The sequence below is a fragment of the Pectinophora gossypiella genome, chromosome 1 (genome assembly GCF_024362695.1).
Source record: "Pectinophora gossypiella chromosome 1, ilPecGoss1.1, whole genome shotgun sequence".
Lineage (NCBI taxonomy): Eukaryota > Metazoa > Arthropoda > Insecta > Lepidoptera > Gelechiidae > Pectinophora > Pectinophora gossypiella.
Window position 1 is genome coordinate 6,038,214 of NC_065404.1, and position 18,039 is coordinate 6,056,252.

The 18,039-nt window shown below is 39.0% G+C and overlaps 2 protein-coding genes and 2 non-coding genes across 5 annotated transcripts in view; 3 read left to right on the top strand and 1 right to left on the bottom strand.

Annotated features, from left to right (window-relative positions):
* Positions 1-16: 16 nt before the first annotated feature.
* Positions 17-2,512, bottom strand: LOC126376615 (F-box only protein 42). Its single transcript, XM_050024170.1, has 3 exons — positions 2,163-2,512; positions 732-1,942; positions 17-649 (listed from the first exon to the last, which is right to left on the bottom strand). Exons 1-3 carry the CDS (start codon positions 2,323-2,325, stop codon positions 176-178), a joined length of 1,848 nt encoding a protein of 615 aa, XP_049880127.1. The 5' UTR covers positions 2,326-2,512; the 3' UTR covers positions 17-175.
* Positions 2,513-2,622: 110 nt separating this feature from the next.
* LOC126377001 (mitoguardin) overlaps positions 2,623-18,039 on the top strand; it is a 66,680-nt gene continuing 51,263 nt past the window's right edge. The window contains exons 1-3 of one of the 2 annotated variants that reach the window (XM_050024619.1): positions 2,623-3,019; positions 3,230-3,386; positions 3,640-3,777. In XM_050024619.1, the coding sequence (XP_049880576.1) occupies positions 2,921-3,019; positions 3,230-3,386; positions 3,640-3,777 (394 nt within the window). In that variant the 5' untranslated portion in view covers positions 2,623-2,920. The remainder of the gene's footprint in view (positions 3,020-3,229; positions 3,387-3,639; positions 3,778-18,039) is intronic. The other variant, XM_050024700.1, reaches the window with a different exon arrangement.
* Positions 10,094-10,165, top strand: Trnap-ugg (transfer RNA proline (anticodon UGG)). The gene has a single exon. It is a non-coding gene; the product is annotated as a tRNA-Pro (tRNA).
* Trnap-agg (transfer RNA proline (anticodon AGG)) lies at positions 13,849-13,920 on the top strand. The gene has a single exon. It is a non-coding gene; the product is annotated as a tRNA-Pro (tRNA).

The following is an 18,039-nucleotide window of genomic DNA, read 5'->3' on the forward strand; positions in this document are numbered from 1 at the left end:
AAATAATAATAGCAAATTCCAATTTTAATTTATTTTCAATGTTTATTTTATAAAACATTTCCCAAAAATATAAGAATTGATGACTGGAACAACATTTTATACTAATAGAGATTTGTAGGCCATTCACATTGGATACAAAAGTCAATACCACAAAGAGAAATAGTTGAATTTGACTTCAAATTACATCCCTGGGTGGTGTGATGAAATGTAGAGAATTTGAGTACATACTTTGGTGTTCTGAGTAATTTAAAATGCTAATATCATTATGGACACCGCCAAACATAATTAATTCACCATTTCCTTTGACAAGAGAGTACATAACCAATTCTTCAGGAGCTCCACTCATTTCACCAAGCCTTGGACACAACCATGTCACATAATTCAGTGTATTTCCATCAAGGACAGATGCAATATCCAATACATGCATTGTGAGTGTATTTCTTCTTACTTTTTTCACAGCTGGTTGTTGTCTTTGTGGTGGATTGGGATCTGGGGGAGCTTCTCTTCTGTTTTCCAGATGTGCTATTTGCCTTTGATTAATGAGATCATTTCCTGGAGGAGCATTGTTGACTGTAGAATCACAAGCAAATGCAGCCATCCTATACTTATTTGCTTCTTGAAGCTGGCGAACTATCTTCATACCTTTATTCTGTAAAATCATAAACACAAGTTAAATCCCTGATTATGGTGAGATCTCACAATTAAATAAAAATATTTTGTTTTAAACTGACCTTATTTTTGTTTCTTCTGTTTAATGTGTCTTTCTTGCTCAATTCTAAACCACTTCCCGATTGCCTTCCTTCAGCACTTGGTCCAGCAACAGCATCATTTCTTTCGGGACTCACATTTTCATTGGGTGGTATTGGATTTTGATTATGGTTTTCATTACTTGGGCCTGCCACAGGTTCATTGTTAACATTAACCTGGGCTTGTCTAACAGGTTGTCGGGGTAAGACACCACGTCTGCCATTAATATTCTGATCTCTGTCTAGTGGTCTTTGTAAACTCTGTTCAACTCTTACAGATACTGGTGCTCCCTCTGGCCGACTGAGAGCTGACAGTCGCACAGCTGAAGTAACTAAAGGCTTAGCACTGTTCCACCCATTTCTACTCCTACTTAAACTGACTACTTTGTCACCAACCCTGCATGCTGGGTTACACCATATGTTAGCAGAAGCCCACTCCTTATTTTTTACAGCAATCTCTTTCCAAGTCCACACTGGGCCTTTCATAGTTAATATCCAACAGTCACTATAGACAAACCTGTTGTGCAATGTTTGCACTCCACCCAGAAGCATTAGTCTGTCAAAATCTAAAGATAAAAGAGATTGTGCATATCTTGGTGATGGTCTAGGCTTGGTTGTTGGCTGTTTCCTCCAAACAAGTGTAGGTATATCCAAGACCCACAAGTCATTAGAACATTGAATTTGATAATTCTGTGCTGCTGACATCACTAGACCACCAAACACAATCATTTCATCACCATTCATACACGCTGAGTGACCTGCCATTGGGGGTGGTGCATTGGATGCATTTATTAACATCCACTTATTAGTTGACACACAGTAAAAATGCAGTTCATTGAACATTGTCACATTTTGGTAATATTGTGAAAGTGAAGGATAAGTCCATCCCCCAAACACTATTAGACAGTCTTTGTAATGAACCATTGATGTGTAGGCTTTAGGAACTGGGTATGTCCCTGTAGCCAGTGGCCTGACCCACTGTCTGACTGATAAGTCAAACCTCCATAAATCATTGAAGGATGTGGCATTAGTAGTACAACCCCCAAATATGTACATACTATTATCAATAACACAAGCTGCATGTGAGAATCTTTTTGTGATAGTAGGCACCATTTCTGTTGATATTGTATGTTTCCATAGTATGTTGAATTCTCCTACAGCCTTCACTAATTTTATTGAAGTTTTACGCAAAACATCTGCAACAATAATACAAGATTAAATAATTGTACTGCACATTCTTTCCAGTAAACAAATTTCATTTCCAATAAGATTATTTAAGTGTTTTTCCCATACAGTCTTTTAAAAAAAAGCTTTATATTAGGTAATGTAAAAAGGAGCGGTTGTTTAATTTATATTCACTGCAAAATATACTTTGAATGTTCCAAGCAATATAGATAGCAAAATTAAATTACTTACTCTGGGCGCAACCGTACCATCTGTTACAAACAGACATACAGTTCTGCAAATCTTTATACGGAGGCAAAAACCCCATTATAAACTCCAACACCTCGTCAGGCAGATCTTCGATTGAGCTTTGCAGCGTTTGATGTTGCAAGGTTTGGTGAATTACTTCCATCATTGATAATTGAACACCTTACTAAATATTAATTATTATACACATGAAAGATATTTTATATCCCTAAGTGTAACAGCTGCATTCCCATAAAATTGAATTGGGTTTTATTATTAAAAATGAAATTGACAAAAACGAGAGCCTGCGGACACTTTTGACAATTTCACATTTGACAGGTATAAATAACGCTTCGGATACATGCACAAAGTACATAGATTCATCAATAACACCAAACAAGGAAAGTCGATGAAAAAACCGGTATTTGCAATAAAAGTTAGCTTACATCACAGCTACAGCACTATTACTTACTAATCGTGTTGTCAAAGTGAAGTCAGCTGTTATGTCAATTCGCGGACTTGTTCTGTGCGACTACCGGGAATATTCAAGTTATTAAAGTGCGGTTAGGGATATCACTGTTAAACTGCGTGTTATAAGAAGATTAAAGATGCTGCTATTACTCTAAACGGCTAAAATCCGAAAATTTCTTAGCGCAGAGTGATAATTGGCATTGTTCTGTATGATAGTTTGACATCTAACCTAAGATCGTCGCGCATTTTATCTATTTTTTCATTGAAAATAAAGCGGAAGGAGCACCGAAATAATGCAGCACTTAATACAGGCTAGTCCCTTCCTGGACAAGTTGAAGCATTGGCGTCATGTGATGTCTTTCAGTGATGTACAGTTAACTACTTCTCAAAAAGTAAGAATCATTTTTCTTAGTTTAATTCTTATAAGAAACCATAATAGTCATACTACATAACTTGTTATTACACCCAAAATTATGTTGTCATACATTTTAATAAGCTTCTCTGACTCAGCATTGCTCTATCTTTAAATATCTATAGAAGTTTGATTATAATGTATAATAAAATTTGACCCTGAAGTATCAATTTGTTTTCTTATTTTTCAGGTAGTTTTATGGAGCATAGGAGTAGTTGGCACAAGTGCTGTGGTAGTTGGTGTATTGTCCAGATACTTAGCAAGGAGGCGGGCCAAGCCTATCTTAAACCCAAGGATACAAAGAGCAATTAACAAGAGAATCTCACGTATGCGCAGTCCCAATGGTGGTAATAACAATCCCACAGTATAACAAAAGCACTTTTCGGTAGATGTTCAGTCACAAAATTTATTAGGGCAATTTTTTTTTATTAGTGCACTGTGATTTTTGTTATCCACCACCACAATTTCTGTACTTTTCTTTCCTATCTTTGCTTTTTGTTATTGTTTATTTATTATTTGCTTAAATATCTTCTTTAGAATAGTTAAAGTACAATACACAATTGTGTATTTAATATTTATTGTTATTTTATATTATTTTAGGTATGGGCTCTGTAGCCAGCAGTGGAGGGCGCAGTAGTCCCTTGGGCTTCAGTGAACGGCTTTCCCTCGCGTCAGGCTCCATCGGCTCGGGTGGCGGTGACGCAGCGCCGCTCTCACCACAGCAGCTTGGCGTTATGGGTGCGTAGAACATTATTTTCGAATTGCCCCTAAAGTTTTATGCAATATACTTGACTGCGCCATCTATTATCGAGTAGCGTAATTATTTCAGACTGGCTCATTAGAGTAACAATTATTGTTATTTTAAATTGATTATCTGATTGATAAAAGTAATGGGACCCTTTTTTAAAATAAATAATTACTTTTTTAATTATATTGGGTAATTTTACAAAATTAAATTTCATATAAATTATTTGAGGTGGGTTGTAACAAAATTTTTGCAGCGCCATCTCTTGTTCAGTAGCGAAACTACTTCTTAAAGTGTGTGGTGTGTAGATGATGTTGGTTTAATTATTATCAAATAGATGGCACTAGTTATTCAAAAACTGAAATAATATTCATTACAGTGTTCTTAAAAAATACTCTACTTACTAATATCTATAAACACTACGAACTTATATAGGAGTATGAGTTATAAATAATAACTTCTTTTAAATAAGGTACTCTAGGTACCTATTAAATTGGTACCTAATTTTATAAATCATACCACCGTAAGTATTATACCTATGTAGTAGGTACAATTCAGTGGAAAAACTATTGCACATAAAAAAGTACAATAGGGGGACCTTATTGCTAAATAACAATTTTTCCAGGCAACTTTCATACACCTACACCTACAAGTGTAATCAGTCTTGTTGTCAACAATTTAAATTATTCCACGGCTCTGGGGATTACGAAACACGTAAAAAAAACCAACTAACACTATTAATATTTTGCTATGTTAAATTGGATAGTTGCCTCCGCTTCCATTTTCATTGGCCGAGTGAGTGATATATGGGATTTTGATTCAGAGTCACCTTGGCTGCATCCAGGCACTGAATTATACAACTCTATTTTACCCTATTGCCGTCCGGTTGGTGGCATTCGGATTCGGCGTAATGTAAAACATAAACACTAAGTATGCATAAACATAAGTGGCGTCTAAGCCCTAATCCGTCGAAAACCGAAGTCACATCGTTCCACCTGACCAACTGCCTAGCTAACAGGAAGCTTAAAGTAACGTTCTGTGGCGAACTCGTGAAACATAATTTCACCCCCAATTATCTTGGCGTTACACTCGACCGGTCCCTGACGTATAAGCAACACCTAGACAACGTCAAGCAAAAGTTGAAAACCAGAGTGAACATCCTCCGACGTCTAACGGGTACAAGCTGGGGGGCTTCCGCGTCTGTTCTGCGCACGGCAGCTCTAGCCCTGGTATACTCGACCGCTGAGTACTGTGCGCCCGTATGGTACCGTAGTGCACACACACACAAGGTCGACACTCAGCTACACGAAGCAATGCGCCTTATAACGGGAGTGATAAGATCTACACCACTCCCCTGGCTTCCAGTCCTGGCTCATATTCCACCGCCTGGGCTGCGTAGGTGCAGAGCGGCCGCAATTGAGTGGAATAAGTGCTTCTACATGAACCGCTCTGGCCCCATGCCAATAAGGGACACGCTGGATAACCTACCCAGAGCACGCCTTCCATCAAGGTCACCGATCTGGAATGACGAGCGCATAAAAAGTCAATTCAGTGTGGAAGATACGTGGAGGCTGGAGTGGAACATGTTCGACGGCACAAATTCGGACCTTATTCAGGATCCCTCGCGGAGGGTCCCTGGCTTTGACTCCAAGCGAAAAATCTGGACACGACTGAACCGGTGTAGGACCGACTATGGAAAGTCAAACCATCACCTGTGTAGATGGGGCTTAAAGGAGTCACCATACTGTGAATGTGGTCACCCGGACCAAACCATATCTCACATAGTGAACGAGTGCCCTCTGCACCGGTTCCCAGGTGGTATAGCCGAGCTGCATTGTGTGACGGATGCAGCAGAGACTTGGTTAAGGGAGCTTAAGCTGGATATTTGATCCAAGCAGGATATTTGTCTGCCATACGCAATAATAATAATAACACTAAGTAGTAGAGTCTAGAGTATAGATATATAGATCTTTTACTCTAGAGTATAGGGCCCACACCTATGTTATATATTATAAACATAATATCTAGATATCGGCATACATAAGATAAGGTTGAGGTACCATGTAAAAATACCGATTTTAAGCTGAGTTCGAGGTGCTTAAAGTCGACTAAACTGAGCATGGTATAAGAAAACCGGGTATACTCAAAAGAGCTAACATTTCAAAATTAGCTCAGCTGACGTCATCCCAACCTGCGTTGCCATTTCGTAAAAAAAAATTACCCACTACCAATGTTATTAAATTACTTATCAAGGACATTTTGAACTTTTAGTAAAGTATTTACTCACAGTTTAAATATTTTTTATATATTATGTAACAAGCAATAGTAATTAAATACATTAGTTAGTAATTCACATAAATGTCAATAATAAAATTTATCTCCTTGGAATGTTGGAGATTTCAATTTAATGGTCTACTTCTTCTCTCGTGTGGGTTGTGAGGTGAATTACCAACCTCATCAACCCTGGTGTCAGGGTTATTATTGAAACGCCAAAGGCCCCTGACATGACTCATGTAACGACTACTTACTTACATCAGGAAGTAGTAATTCAAATTCAAATTCAAAAATATCTTTATTCAGTAGGTAACATAGTTACACTTTGAATCGTCAATTTTTACATAACGAACGTCTCATCCGCCTAAAACTACTGCAGCTTCTCACAACCTGTATAGCCGGGGAAAAGAAGCTGCAAGAAAAACCTCGGCACAGGGCCCTAGACGTTCTTTAAAAAAAAAAAACATAAAATATTGATATACAATTGAGTAATTTAGCTGCCTAATATCAGTTCTCAGACAGTTAATCCCATGCATTCATATCTTCTAAATAAATTAAAGTAACCGGGCCCAACGGCTTAACGTGCCTTCCGTAGCATGAATTTATTGGTAACACAGTTGTAACACTAACGTCACCAAAGGGTTAGCAATGGCGGCTTGTCATAGGATTGAGCATACGGTTTTCTTATACCATGGAACTGAGGACGGAGTCAGGTTTGAGTTAACATCTTAGAGTTGGTGCGGGTGTAACATTCATACTGTAGGTACGGGTGTAACATTCATACTGTAGGTACGGGTGTAATATTCATACTGTAGGTACGGGTGTAACATTCAAACTGTAGGTACGGGTGTAACATTCAAACTGTAGGTACGGGTGTAACATTCAAACTGTAGGTACGGGTGTAACATTCATACTGTGGGTACGGGTGTAACATTTATACTGTAGGTACGGGTGTAACATTCATACTGTAGGTACGGGTGTAACATTCAAACTGTAGGTACGGGTGTAACATTCAAACTGTAGGTACGGGTGTAACATTCATACTGTGGGTACGGGTGTAACATTCAAACTGTAGGTAAGGGTGTAACATTCATACTGTAGGTACGGGTGTAACATTCATACTGTAGGTACGGGTGTAACATTCATACTGTAGGTACGGGTGTAACATTTATACTGTAGGTACGGGTGTAACGTTCATACTGTAGGTACGGGTGTAACATTCATACTGTAGGTACGGGTGTAACATTCAAACTGTAGGTACGGGTGTAACATTCATACTGTAGGTACGGGTGTAACATTCAAACTATAGGTACGGGTGTAACATTCAAACTGTAGGTACGGGTGTAACATTCATACTGTAGGTACGGGTGTAACATTCATACTGTAGGTACGGGTGTAACATTCATACTGTAGGTACGGGTGTAACATTCAAACTATAGGTACGGGTGTAACATTCAAACTGTAGGTACGGGTGTAACATTCATACTGTAGGTACGGGTGTAACATTCATACTGTAGGTACGGGTGTAACATTCAAACTGTAGGTACGGGTGTAACATTCATACTGTAGGTACGGGTGTAACATTCAAACTGTAGGTACGGGTGTAACATTCATACTGTAGGTACGGGTGTAACATTTATACTGTAGGTACGGGTGTAACGTTCATACTGTAGGTACGGGTGTAACATTCATACTGTAGGTACGGGTGTAACATTCAAACTGTAGGTACGGGTGTAACATTCAAACTATAGGTACGGGTGTAACATTCAAACTGTAGGTACGGGTGTAACATTCATACTGTAGGTACGGGTGTAACATTCATACTGTAGGTACGGGTGTAACATTCAAACTGTAGGTACGGGTGTAACATTCATACTGTAGGTACGGGTGTAACATTCATACTGTAGGTACGGGTGTAACATTCATACTGTAGGTACGGGTGTAACATTCAAACTGTAGGTACGGGTGTAACATTCATACTGTAGGTACGGGTGTAACATTCATACTGTAGGTACGGGTGTAACATTCAAACTGTAGGTACGGGTGTAACATTCATACTGTAGGTACGGGTGTAACATTCATACTGTAGGTACGGGTGTAACATTCAAACTGTAGGTACGGGTGTAACATTCAAACTCCAACCTTGACATTATAACGACTGCATCGCAGCAATGCTGAAGTCACCAGACACACAGTTGTCTAGTTCACCTCGACCCAGTGCAAAGTGCAAATACACATAAATCCTAGCTAAATAACAAATTACCAAGGCATATGGCCAGAGGCGGCTGTACTAATCTCCAATCTTAACAAGGCAATATTTCTTCTATCGTATGGGTTGTGAGGTGGATTACCAACCCCATCAACCCTGGTGTCAGGGTTACTATTGAGCCGCCAAAGGCCCCTGACATGGCCCATGTAACGACTACTCACTTACATCACTAAGTAGTAACCGGGACCAACAGCTTAACGTGCCTTTCGAAGCACGGATCATCTTACTTTCGGACAATCAGCTGATCAGCCTGTAATGTTCTAACCAAACTAGGGATCACAAAGTGATTTTTATGATATGTCGTCACCGGGACTTGAACCCGGGCTCTCCGGATCGTGAGCACAACGCTCAACCACTGGACCACGGAGGCCGTTAAAAGGGTAATACTCAAGACGTATGTATGTTTTAGTACTTTTAAATTAGTCTCTACAAAACCACAAAAGTACGAACATAGAAATCATAAACCGCGCTCGCTAGGGGCACCGAAGGGTGTTCGGATTTATAAGGGAGTATAAGGTACTTGATGATTGTGGTGCCAAAAGTAAGGTTATCTAGTTAAACCCCATACCTGTTTATTTTTTGACGTGACTTATTGTCGATTTGCCGCAAATGACATTAACTATTTAGGTACCTACTTGGCCGAACAAATGGGAAGCGCTGAGGCTCTCACCCTATCTTATCTAGTGATATCGAGATGTAGGTAATCGGGAAGCTACTAACCCAATAAGTTATTGGTTACGGCGATGGTCTAATTAGTAAACACTCACTAATTGTAATCGACATGTCAATCGAAGCGAGGTAGGTAGGTACCTAAACGATCAATTATATAAAATAATTATTTTAAATTAACAAAAGATATTGACGGAATAATTTGATTATCTAAGTCGTTTATTAAGTCTTACCTATATTTTCTGTAAACAAAACACCAACTATACCTAATAATAGGCTAGTTTCCAACTAATCAAATTAGTTACTTTTTACTAAACATCAAAACACGAAATCACTATGAAATTTGTATGAAAAAGCAACCTGTGACGTTATAGAAAAACGTGACTAAATGACGCACTTATTACTACAGTAATATTTATTAAAATTCATTAATAAGTTAAATAACAGCCTCCGTGGTCTAGTGGTTAGAGCGTTAGGCTCTGGAGGTCCGGGTTCGATTCCCGATGGGGACATTGTCGAAATCACTTTGTGAGACTGTCCTTTGTTTGGTAAGGACTTTTCAGGCTTGAATCACCTGATTGTCCGAAAAAGTAAGATGATTCCGTGCTTCGGAGGGCACGTTAAGCCGTTGGTCCCGGCTATTAGCCGTAAAAGCACCTCCACCAACCCGCATTGGAGCAGCGTGGTGGAGTATGCTCCATACCCCCTCCGGTTGATTGAGGGGAGGCCTGTGCCCAGCAGTGGGACGTATATAGGCAGTTTATGTATGTTATGTAATAAGTTAAATGGATCGGTCCTGCGCTGGATGCGGGCACCGCGATCTGTCTTTATTCGGTAGGTAATCAGAATTTAATAATTCATCTTTGACCTAGGAAATTACCCAATTACTTAGTCCTTTTATGGGCTAAATCACAAGTTCCACTTACTTCATAGTACCTACTTCGTTATACATTCTCAGAAGTATCATACATAACATTATGTACGCATAGTATGAAGATGAGTTGACGATTATACCTCTCACCGAAGGCTTATCAATGACGTAACGCGCACCGTCCTCCACGGCAGTCGCGATCGCAATATTCGCCAGCTATCAATGTGGCTCGTTGGTCTAGGGGTATGATTCTCGCTTTGGGTGCGAGAGGTCCCGGGTTCAAATCCCGGACGAGCCCAACTTTTTGTATTTACTTTTTTGATTGCTATTCATATTCCTCTTAATAAGTAAAAATATACTTTTGAAATGTTAGTCAATGAGGAACTTTCCAGGCTACGTTCATCAAAAACAGCATACACACAACAAACAGATGGCGTTTATCTGTTTTCTTTCTCATTATTTGAGTACTTAAATAATTATTCCAAAGTACAATGTAATGGCAGAAACATATATAAAAATAAATGTTGCTTGATATTTGGATCACATTATGTATAGAATTATGTTGCTAGAATATTGTTTCTCTTGATTTTGATAAGAATAATAATGGGTAGAAGATGTAATTGTGCCTGTGTATAATAAAAAGGGTCATCATTTATACCCAAAAACAAAGATAAAAGATTCATATGACTGTTACCCATGAAATTAACAGGTTAAAGGGAGGAAAATCTGTACAGCGCCATCTATACTGTTTTTAAGGAAAGTAGCCTGGAAAGTCCCTGATTAGTACCTAGACTTTCTGTTTGTGGGTCCGCAACCTATTTGTGCTTATTATGTCCAATCAACAAGATTGATTATACGTCTCTGGTGGTTGGTCATTTCATTAGACGGGTGACCGATTACAACATAAGTTAAGTAAGTAGATAAAACTATGAATACATGCAAATATGCAATCAATCGTTTTATGTAATCCCGTATTACAAGATACATTACAATACTATCATTTATCATCTAAAAAATCTCACGTATTTTCGCGGAAAGTTTTCAACACAGGCGATAATAAGAATGCGTCAAATATGGTCATAATATTTATACAGATATATCGTGGCTGACTTTGCTAACTCGCGTACCTATCTGTATTATTTAGCTAAAGTGATTTGTGTCTTATTGACAATTGTAAAAGGTACATCAGCGCTCTGCCGCTCACTTTGCATCACTTAGCATTTTGAAATATTTATTGACATAACATTTTACACCAGATTTCGTGTTTTCGAGATTTTATATATTTTAATATAACTTGTAACACAACACAATCGACATTTTTAAATGCCAATCGTATCGAGGCTAATGCTATAACAATTTATTTTATTAGGTGTAATTTAGACTTCCAAACCCGTTTGGTTTTGATACAGGTCAAAACACATACCTATCGTGCCTGACTTTGCTAAATGACGTATCTGTATTTTTTTACTAAAATGATTTGTGTCTTATTGACAATTGTAAGAGGTGCAAATGAGTTTTACCAATAATTTCAGATACGTCTTAGTTAGCGTTCTCCGCGACGAATCTAAAAATTATCTCACCTTGAAAATAAGATTCTGCAGCGTGGTGAAGTATGATCCGGGCGATTGAGGGGACGCATGGCACCCATAGGCTATTGATATTCCTGTGTTATGTATGAATGTAAATTATATGCACAGGAACATAGACACCTGCATATACATAAGAATACTAAATATAGGTAGGTACGAATATTATAGTCGACAGGGCCGACCACACATTGTATAGTTACTCAACTCACAGCCACTTCAGCGGAGTAGAAGAAATAGTGTGGAAAGGCCCTAACGCGCATTTTGTATGAGAACAGCTGACGCCGGTTCAACCCCACTCTCTTTTACTGCTGCGAGATAGCTCCGCTGCATCTCAAATTCCATAGCCACTTTACCGGAAATGTATATTTTAAGTGATAAGCTGCAACTTTATCATTACTTTTCGTAAAGTACTGCATACAAAAGTACTTTTACTATGAGCAATAAGGCCGCCTGTTGTGCTTTTCTGTATATGTTGTCCTTATCTCTGTATTTTGTGTCCATTGTGCTCAATAAAGTATTTTATCTATCTATCTATCTTTTTATATCCGATCATACTAAGCTCTTTAGCTTTCCTGTGATAAGAAGGAATCTCCTTGCATGATAGTCGCATGAGCAGGACGACCCTTTAATATACTATCGCGGAGCTCCGTGGGTCGTAGAGTTTGCGGACGAGTGGAGTGCAAAGATGAAGTATGAACTATTTGCTCGCACTTGTTTGGCGCGCGTTTCGCGCTCACTTGGCTCTTCCCACCTCTTTCTTCTGTTCCGTGATATAATTATAACATAAATACGAAGCGGTAACAATCCACACAGAAAGGGCTTTAAACTATAAACAGGCATCAATAAGCGAAGACTTAGAATCCCTGTGGGATTCTGCGGATCCTTAGCGTTCCCCGCACGTTTCGCTCGACCTAGTAACACGGCGGGCTTAGATGGAGCAACGAAACCAGCGGTCGAACCTTACATGGACCATATTATACCCATAGGCTTAGAATTTTTTCTTGCATACGCGGACTATGCACCAAAACATGAACTCACTTCATGGGATATCTTAATTTCTGGAATGGGAAATATGTAATGCGTTTAGCTGTATTATTTTCCTGAGCATAGGACATGTTCTCACGTCATGATGAAGACAACGGCCTCTGTGGGCCAGTGGTTAGGTGTTGGGCTCACGATCCGGAGGTCCCGGGCGCGAATCCCGGTGGGGACATATCACAAAAATCACTTTGTGATCCCTAGTTTGGTTAGGACAGTACAGGCTGATCACCTGATTGTCCGAATGTAAGATAATACGTGCTTCGGAAGGCACGTTAAGCTGGTCCCGGTTTCTACTTACTGATGTAGGTAAGTAAGTAGACGTTACATGAGCCATATCAGAGGCCCTTGGCGGCTCAATAGTTGCCCTGACACCAGGGTTGATGGGGTTGGTGATCCACCTCACAGTCCACACGATAGTAGCAGAGAATTTAACTTGACCGCAATGGCATAGCGTGATGAAGCGTGATGGAATATGCTGCGTACCTCATTCAAATTCATTCGATCTATGTGGAGTTGCCTGGGCAGCTGGGGAACTTTATATGTATAGGATGTTTTAACACTTTAGAACAATTAAGTTGATAATCATTTCACATTTTACCGTCCGTTTTAAGGCCCCGGTAGTAAAGATGGCCGGCAACTCGATTACGCGATACGACGTGCCGTTTATAATAGAAGAGAGGTGTCCTTATTGCACTCGCTGTCCACTGCCCTGTTTATTGCTCTATTATATTTCCATATCGCTATAAATTGTATGTTTTAAACGCAATTTTAAAAAATGTTTATTCGAGTTGCCGAACGGGATGATTACGTAATGTTACTTACTCTGCATTTTTTAATCTGTCGTAGCACACCTACTATTTAAGTACCTTTTCTTTTTAATTCTGTCAATAAGTAGCGTATCTACTTAAAGTTATGTGGCGATTCACTATCGTTTTACTAGTTCACGTCGGATAATTCGTCGGGTAATTATTTTAGTTAGTCTATTTCTCTTTTGTTTTGTATTTTGTTTTTTCCTGTTTGTGCAATAAAGTATTTGTTATGTTATGTTATGTTAGTTCTATGCAATAAAGTATTTGATTTGATTTGATAATTCTTAGTCCTTGGATAATATTATCATACACATTGCTGGTTTTTCTATTCGCCGGCAGATAGCGCTGTTCGCAATTTTGCGTGTTAATTTCAATTATGTGGTTAACTGTTGAAAATATGAAAGCGTTGATTAAGTAAATAGAAATGTTATTTTTAATGTGTCTTAATTATTTAGTATCGCTGCATAAATAGTGTAAATATTTTATTTCTAACCATATGTACGCTTCATAATAGATTCATACTTTCGATCGTTTAGTCAGCCGGCTCGTTGGTCTAGGGGTATGATTTTCGCTTAGGGTGCGAGAGGTCCCGGGTTCAAATCCCGGACGAGCCCAAATCTTTTTGCGCTTTAATTTTGTATAAAAGAGCTTTTCAACTGTAATATTTGTTGACTTTTTTAATTTACAGCTATTTTTTATAAATATAAAGAAATAGTGAAATTTTACATTTTTGATAAAACTAGTTTCGCGTGCACAGGCGTTGTTTCAATGATTGCGAAGGTTTGTAAACAGACCTTTTCTTTGTGGGTACTCGTACCTTAGCTTAGGGACGTCCCTGGCATGCGAGAATAATTAAAGCCCAGAGGCGTACCTTTGAGCATACCTTGCCTGTAACGCACAAAGAGCTCTGAAAGCGCTGCGGGTGAAAAGGAACACCCATTTGAGTAAGGTTTCTTTTGCATAGCGGTTAGAAGCAGTTTAAAGCAACGTTCACTACGAAGACTGAACTGTCTGCTTGCCAAGAAGATAAGCCTTTGTGATGAATGACTTCCATTAAATGTTTGTTCTCTGTGTATTTATGGCTTGATATTGAATTTATATAAGTTGTTTTTTTATATCTATGAGTCACCACATATTTTTTTAATGACATAATAACGAGTGATTAATTCAGTTAAAGTGCTTGTTTGTCGGTGACTGCTAAAGAAGTGCTGTATTCTATTCAATTTTTTTTTTGTTTATGGGACTTAAACTTAGCTGACGATGAGTGGGTATATTATTACTACATCTCTGCCTACCCCTTTGGGGCGTAATGCTATGGTATGTTTTTTCGAATTATTTGTGCTAGGGGTCGTATCCCATGTGTTACTAGACCTGTTATTTAATTTACAGGGATTTCTACTAGTACCTAGTTGATCAATGTACCTACTTATTGGTTATTCAATATGATATCAATTATTTATTGCTGGGTATACGCGTGTCGTATCTTTCGGGTATACCTGCACGGCTACTTACTGACAGTCAATTCTTACGTGTTTTTTTGGCGCGTAGAGCTATTAAATATTTAATGCTGCTTTTAAGGTTTCTGGTGCGGCTTGTCACTTGTGCAATTTTTCCGGCAGGGAGGTGAATTATGCATTGTTTTGCCGAATTATTTGGACCCCTTTCTGATTTATGTTCCATTATTCGCTTCAATTGTGCTGAGTTAAAGTTCTGTACTTTTATATTACAATGTGCCGGCCGTTGGTGCCATGTGCCGCGTCGAATAAATAATGCCAAACGGTGAGGTTGGATTGTGCTGATCGCCTTGCTACGAAAAATGTCTTGCTTAGTGAAAGTAAAAGGCTTGTTATTAAAACATGAACGTTCGAAATAGATTTCTGTTACCGTCATACGTCTGTATCGTGTGTTCGTGTGTTAGATTTACAGGGAGCTGAGAAAAAGGTCATAAGTTACTACAGCTCTTCCATTAATGAATATAATCACGTGTATGAGTTAGGTGTTACTAGATTTCAATCAACCCAGCTCAGCAATCTAACTAATCCCTATTAAGCACCTAAAACATTCATAACGTAAAATTCTGCTAAATATTAATGACAAAACTTCAAGACCGACATAAAAGTAGGTAGGTACCAACGAAATATTGAGATTCTTGCGTCTACCTATACTGTTCTTACTTATTTTTTGCGTGAAGAAAAACATCTCTTAATTTATGAAACATATAGAAAATAACATTTGATCTTCATTTGATATATTACTATAGATCTATACTAACGAAGCGAACACGAGCTCTCTCGCCTTGTGGGCCAATTCATCAATAGAGCTAGGTCAAAGAGAGCTCCCAGTAGCACTATACAGCAGTTAAGACCTCGCGCTTTGCTATAGAAACTAGTGCTAGCCTTTACGACTGCAAACGGGCATAATTCCCGGCGGTCTGCAGTAGATACCCACGGAATAGAGAGTTTATTGAGCAATATGCACTGAGTCAGGCAGTCAGGGCCTTCCATAGGTAGATACATAATTTTCAGGTTACGGGGGCCCCGTAATTAATCAAAAATGGTCGTACATTTATCAAGCCCTCAACTGAATATTGCTTTTTTTGACATGACTTATTGTAGATTTGCCGCAGATGGCATTAACTACTTGGTCGGACAAATGAGGAGCGCTGAGGGCTCTTACCCGGTACAAACTTTAAGACAACAGGCCTGAGGGTGCCCAGTTGGGCGCGAGCGTCGGCTCAGGGCGTCGTCTGAGAGGAAGAATATTTGAAAGAATTAATCGACTCTAGCGGGTCGATAGCGATAAGCGCTGAATGAGGGAAATCGGCGACCACGCCGACGGGGTCGGTGGCTGAATACTGCCTATTTGGTTTTTATTATTAAAACTATCAAATTCAAACCTTTTTCCACACGTGAAAAAAACACGTGACCACACGGAAATTATGTCATAATTTATATTAGATATTTCGTGGTTGCACCGCGAGCTAACTTCAACAAGTAAATACCTACTTAAGATTTTTCAATTTAATGAATATTAGAGCCCTATATCTTAACAGGATAACAGGATTAGAAGAAAAGCTTCCTACTGCCCTTTGAGTTAATATCTACAACACGTCCAGTAAATAAAAGAAAGCAGAAATTAACAAGAAAACTTGGGCCCTGTCCAAAAGACCGTGAGGTGGTACTGTGCAGACCTCCTAGCAGGAGGCTCCTCCACTAACATCCGTGACGACTGGAATACACTTGCCAGGCATAAAATCTACATTTGATATCTACACGGAATCGCTGTGCGAACGCTATACTTTATGCGAATAAAGTAGAATTACTTGTATTGGATAATATGATATGCTTCTTCTCTCGTGTGGGTTGTGAGATCAATGTTCGACCTCATCAACCCTGGTGATAGGGTTACTCTTACTCTATTCAGCCGCCCACCAAAGGTTCCTGACATGGCGCATGTAACGACTACATACTTACTTACTGCTCCGCGTGTCCTCTGAAGCACGGTTCACCTTACTTTTGGACAATCGGGTGATCAGCCTGCAATGTCATAACTAGGGATCACACAGATTGATTACATCACATGGAAAGAGCTTAAAGGCTCAAACATACCAAATATTTGCGTCGCTAATTAAATAGCTCTAATCCAGTCTACTTTGCCAGCATTTGATGGACAGCCGCCCTACAAACGCACCCCTACAGCTGCTAAATGTCACGGACTGTATGAACTTTCATACTGATGCTATTCCCCGCTTCCATAATCGGATTATTATACTCGCCGGCGATCTAATGTCACGGCAAATGGCTGTGCCGAATCGTGATTCAAAATATTACCGTAATTCATTATAAATAAAATATAATTACCCTAAAAGTCTTTAGGAGTCTATTATAAAGTCTTAATGAAGCTAAGAATATCCAAGTGTTTATGAGGCGTGAAAGGGCACATACCTGTTACCGGCTCGTGAAGTAACAGCCCACTTTTGTGTCATTATTCTAATGGAGTTCATTATATTAGCCAACAAACGCGTCTTATGCGTAACAGGCTTACCTTCCTGATGTAGATGTACCTTTAGTGGGCGACCCGCTGATGTAACGACAAACATGCTCTAACGAGGATGCCGGCGTATTCCGCGACGTGTCATCAATTGGACTTTATTTTTAGTATGACCATTTTTAGACGACCTTCTCAGCCTACAAATTAGCCGAGATTTCCCATAGAACAGTGGGCTTCGTAAATAGTTGCGTGGATCTAGTTTGACTGGTAGGGCGTTATAGGACGGTTTAACAGCAGGTGATGATTGATCGCCTCACTCCAGTTCGTCCGCCTACGTTACATAATAAACGTCTATTTAATTAGTATGCGAAAAGCTATTTACAGTAATGTATTGCTTTATTGTTGTAGGTAGCGGCTTTTTTATGGTTGTTTCAGCTATGCTAATTATGCTGTTGTCTTACTTTTGAAAATAAGCGAAACGTGGCGAATTTATTAGTGCGCAGAAATCGAAGTGAAAATCGCTTTTCGTAATTGGAATTTGTAACAAGCTACTTAATCGGTTTTACGTAATACATTTTCCGTGGTAAACATGTCAAATGTTGTCAGGTACCTATTGAAATTTTCGCATACTTAATGTGAATATTACACTTATATTAATTTTGTATGTAATTTTTTGAAACTTTGAGAATAAGTATAGGTATTCGCTATAAGCTATGCACCCCACCCAGACACAGATGAATATA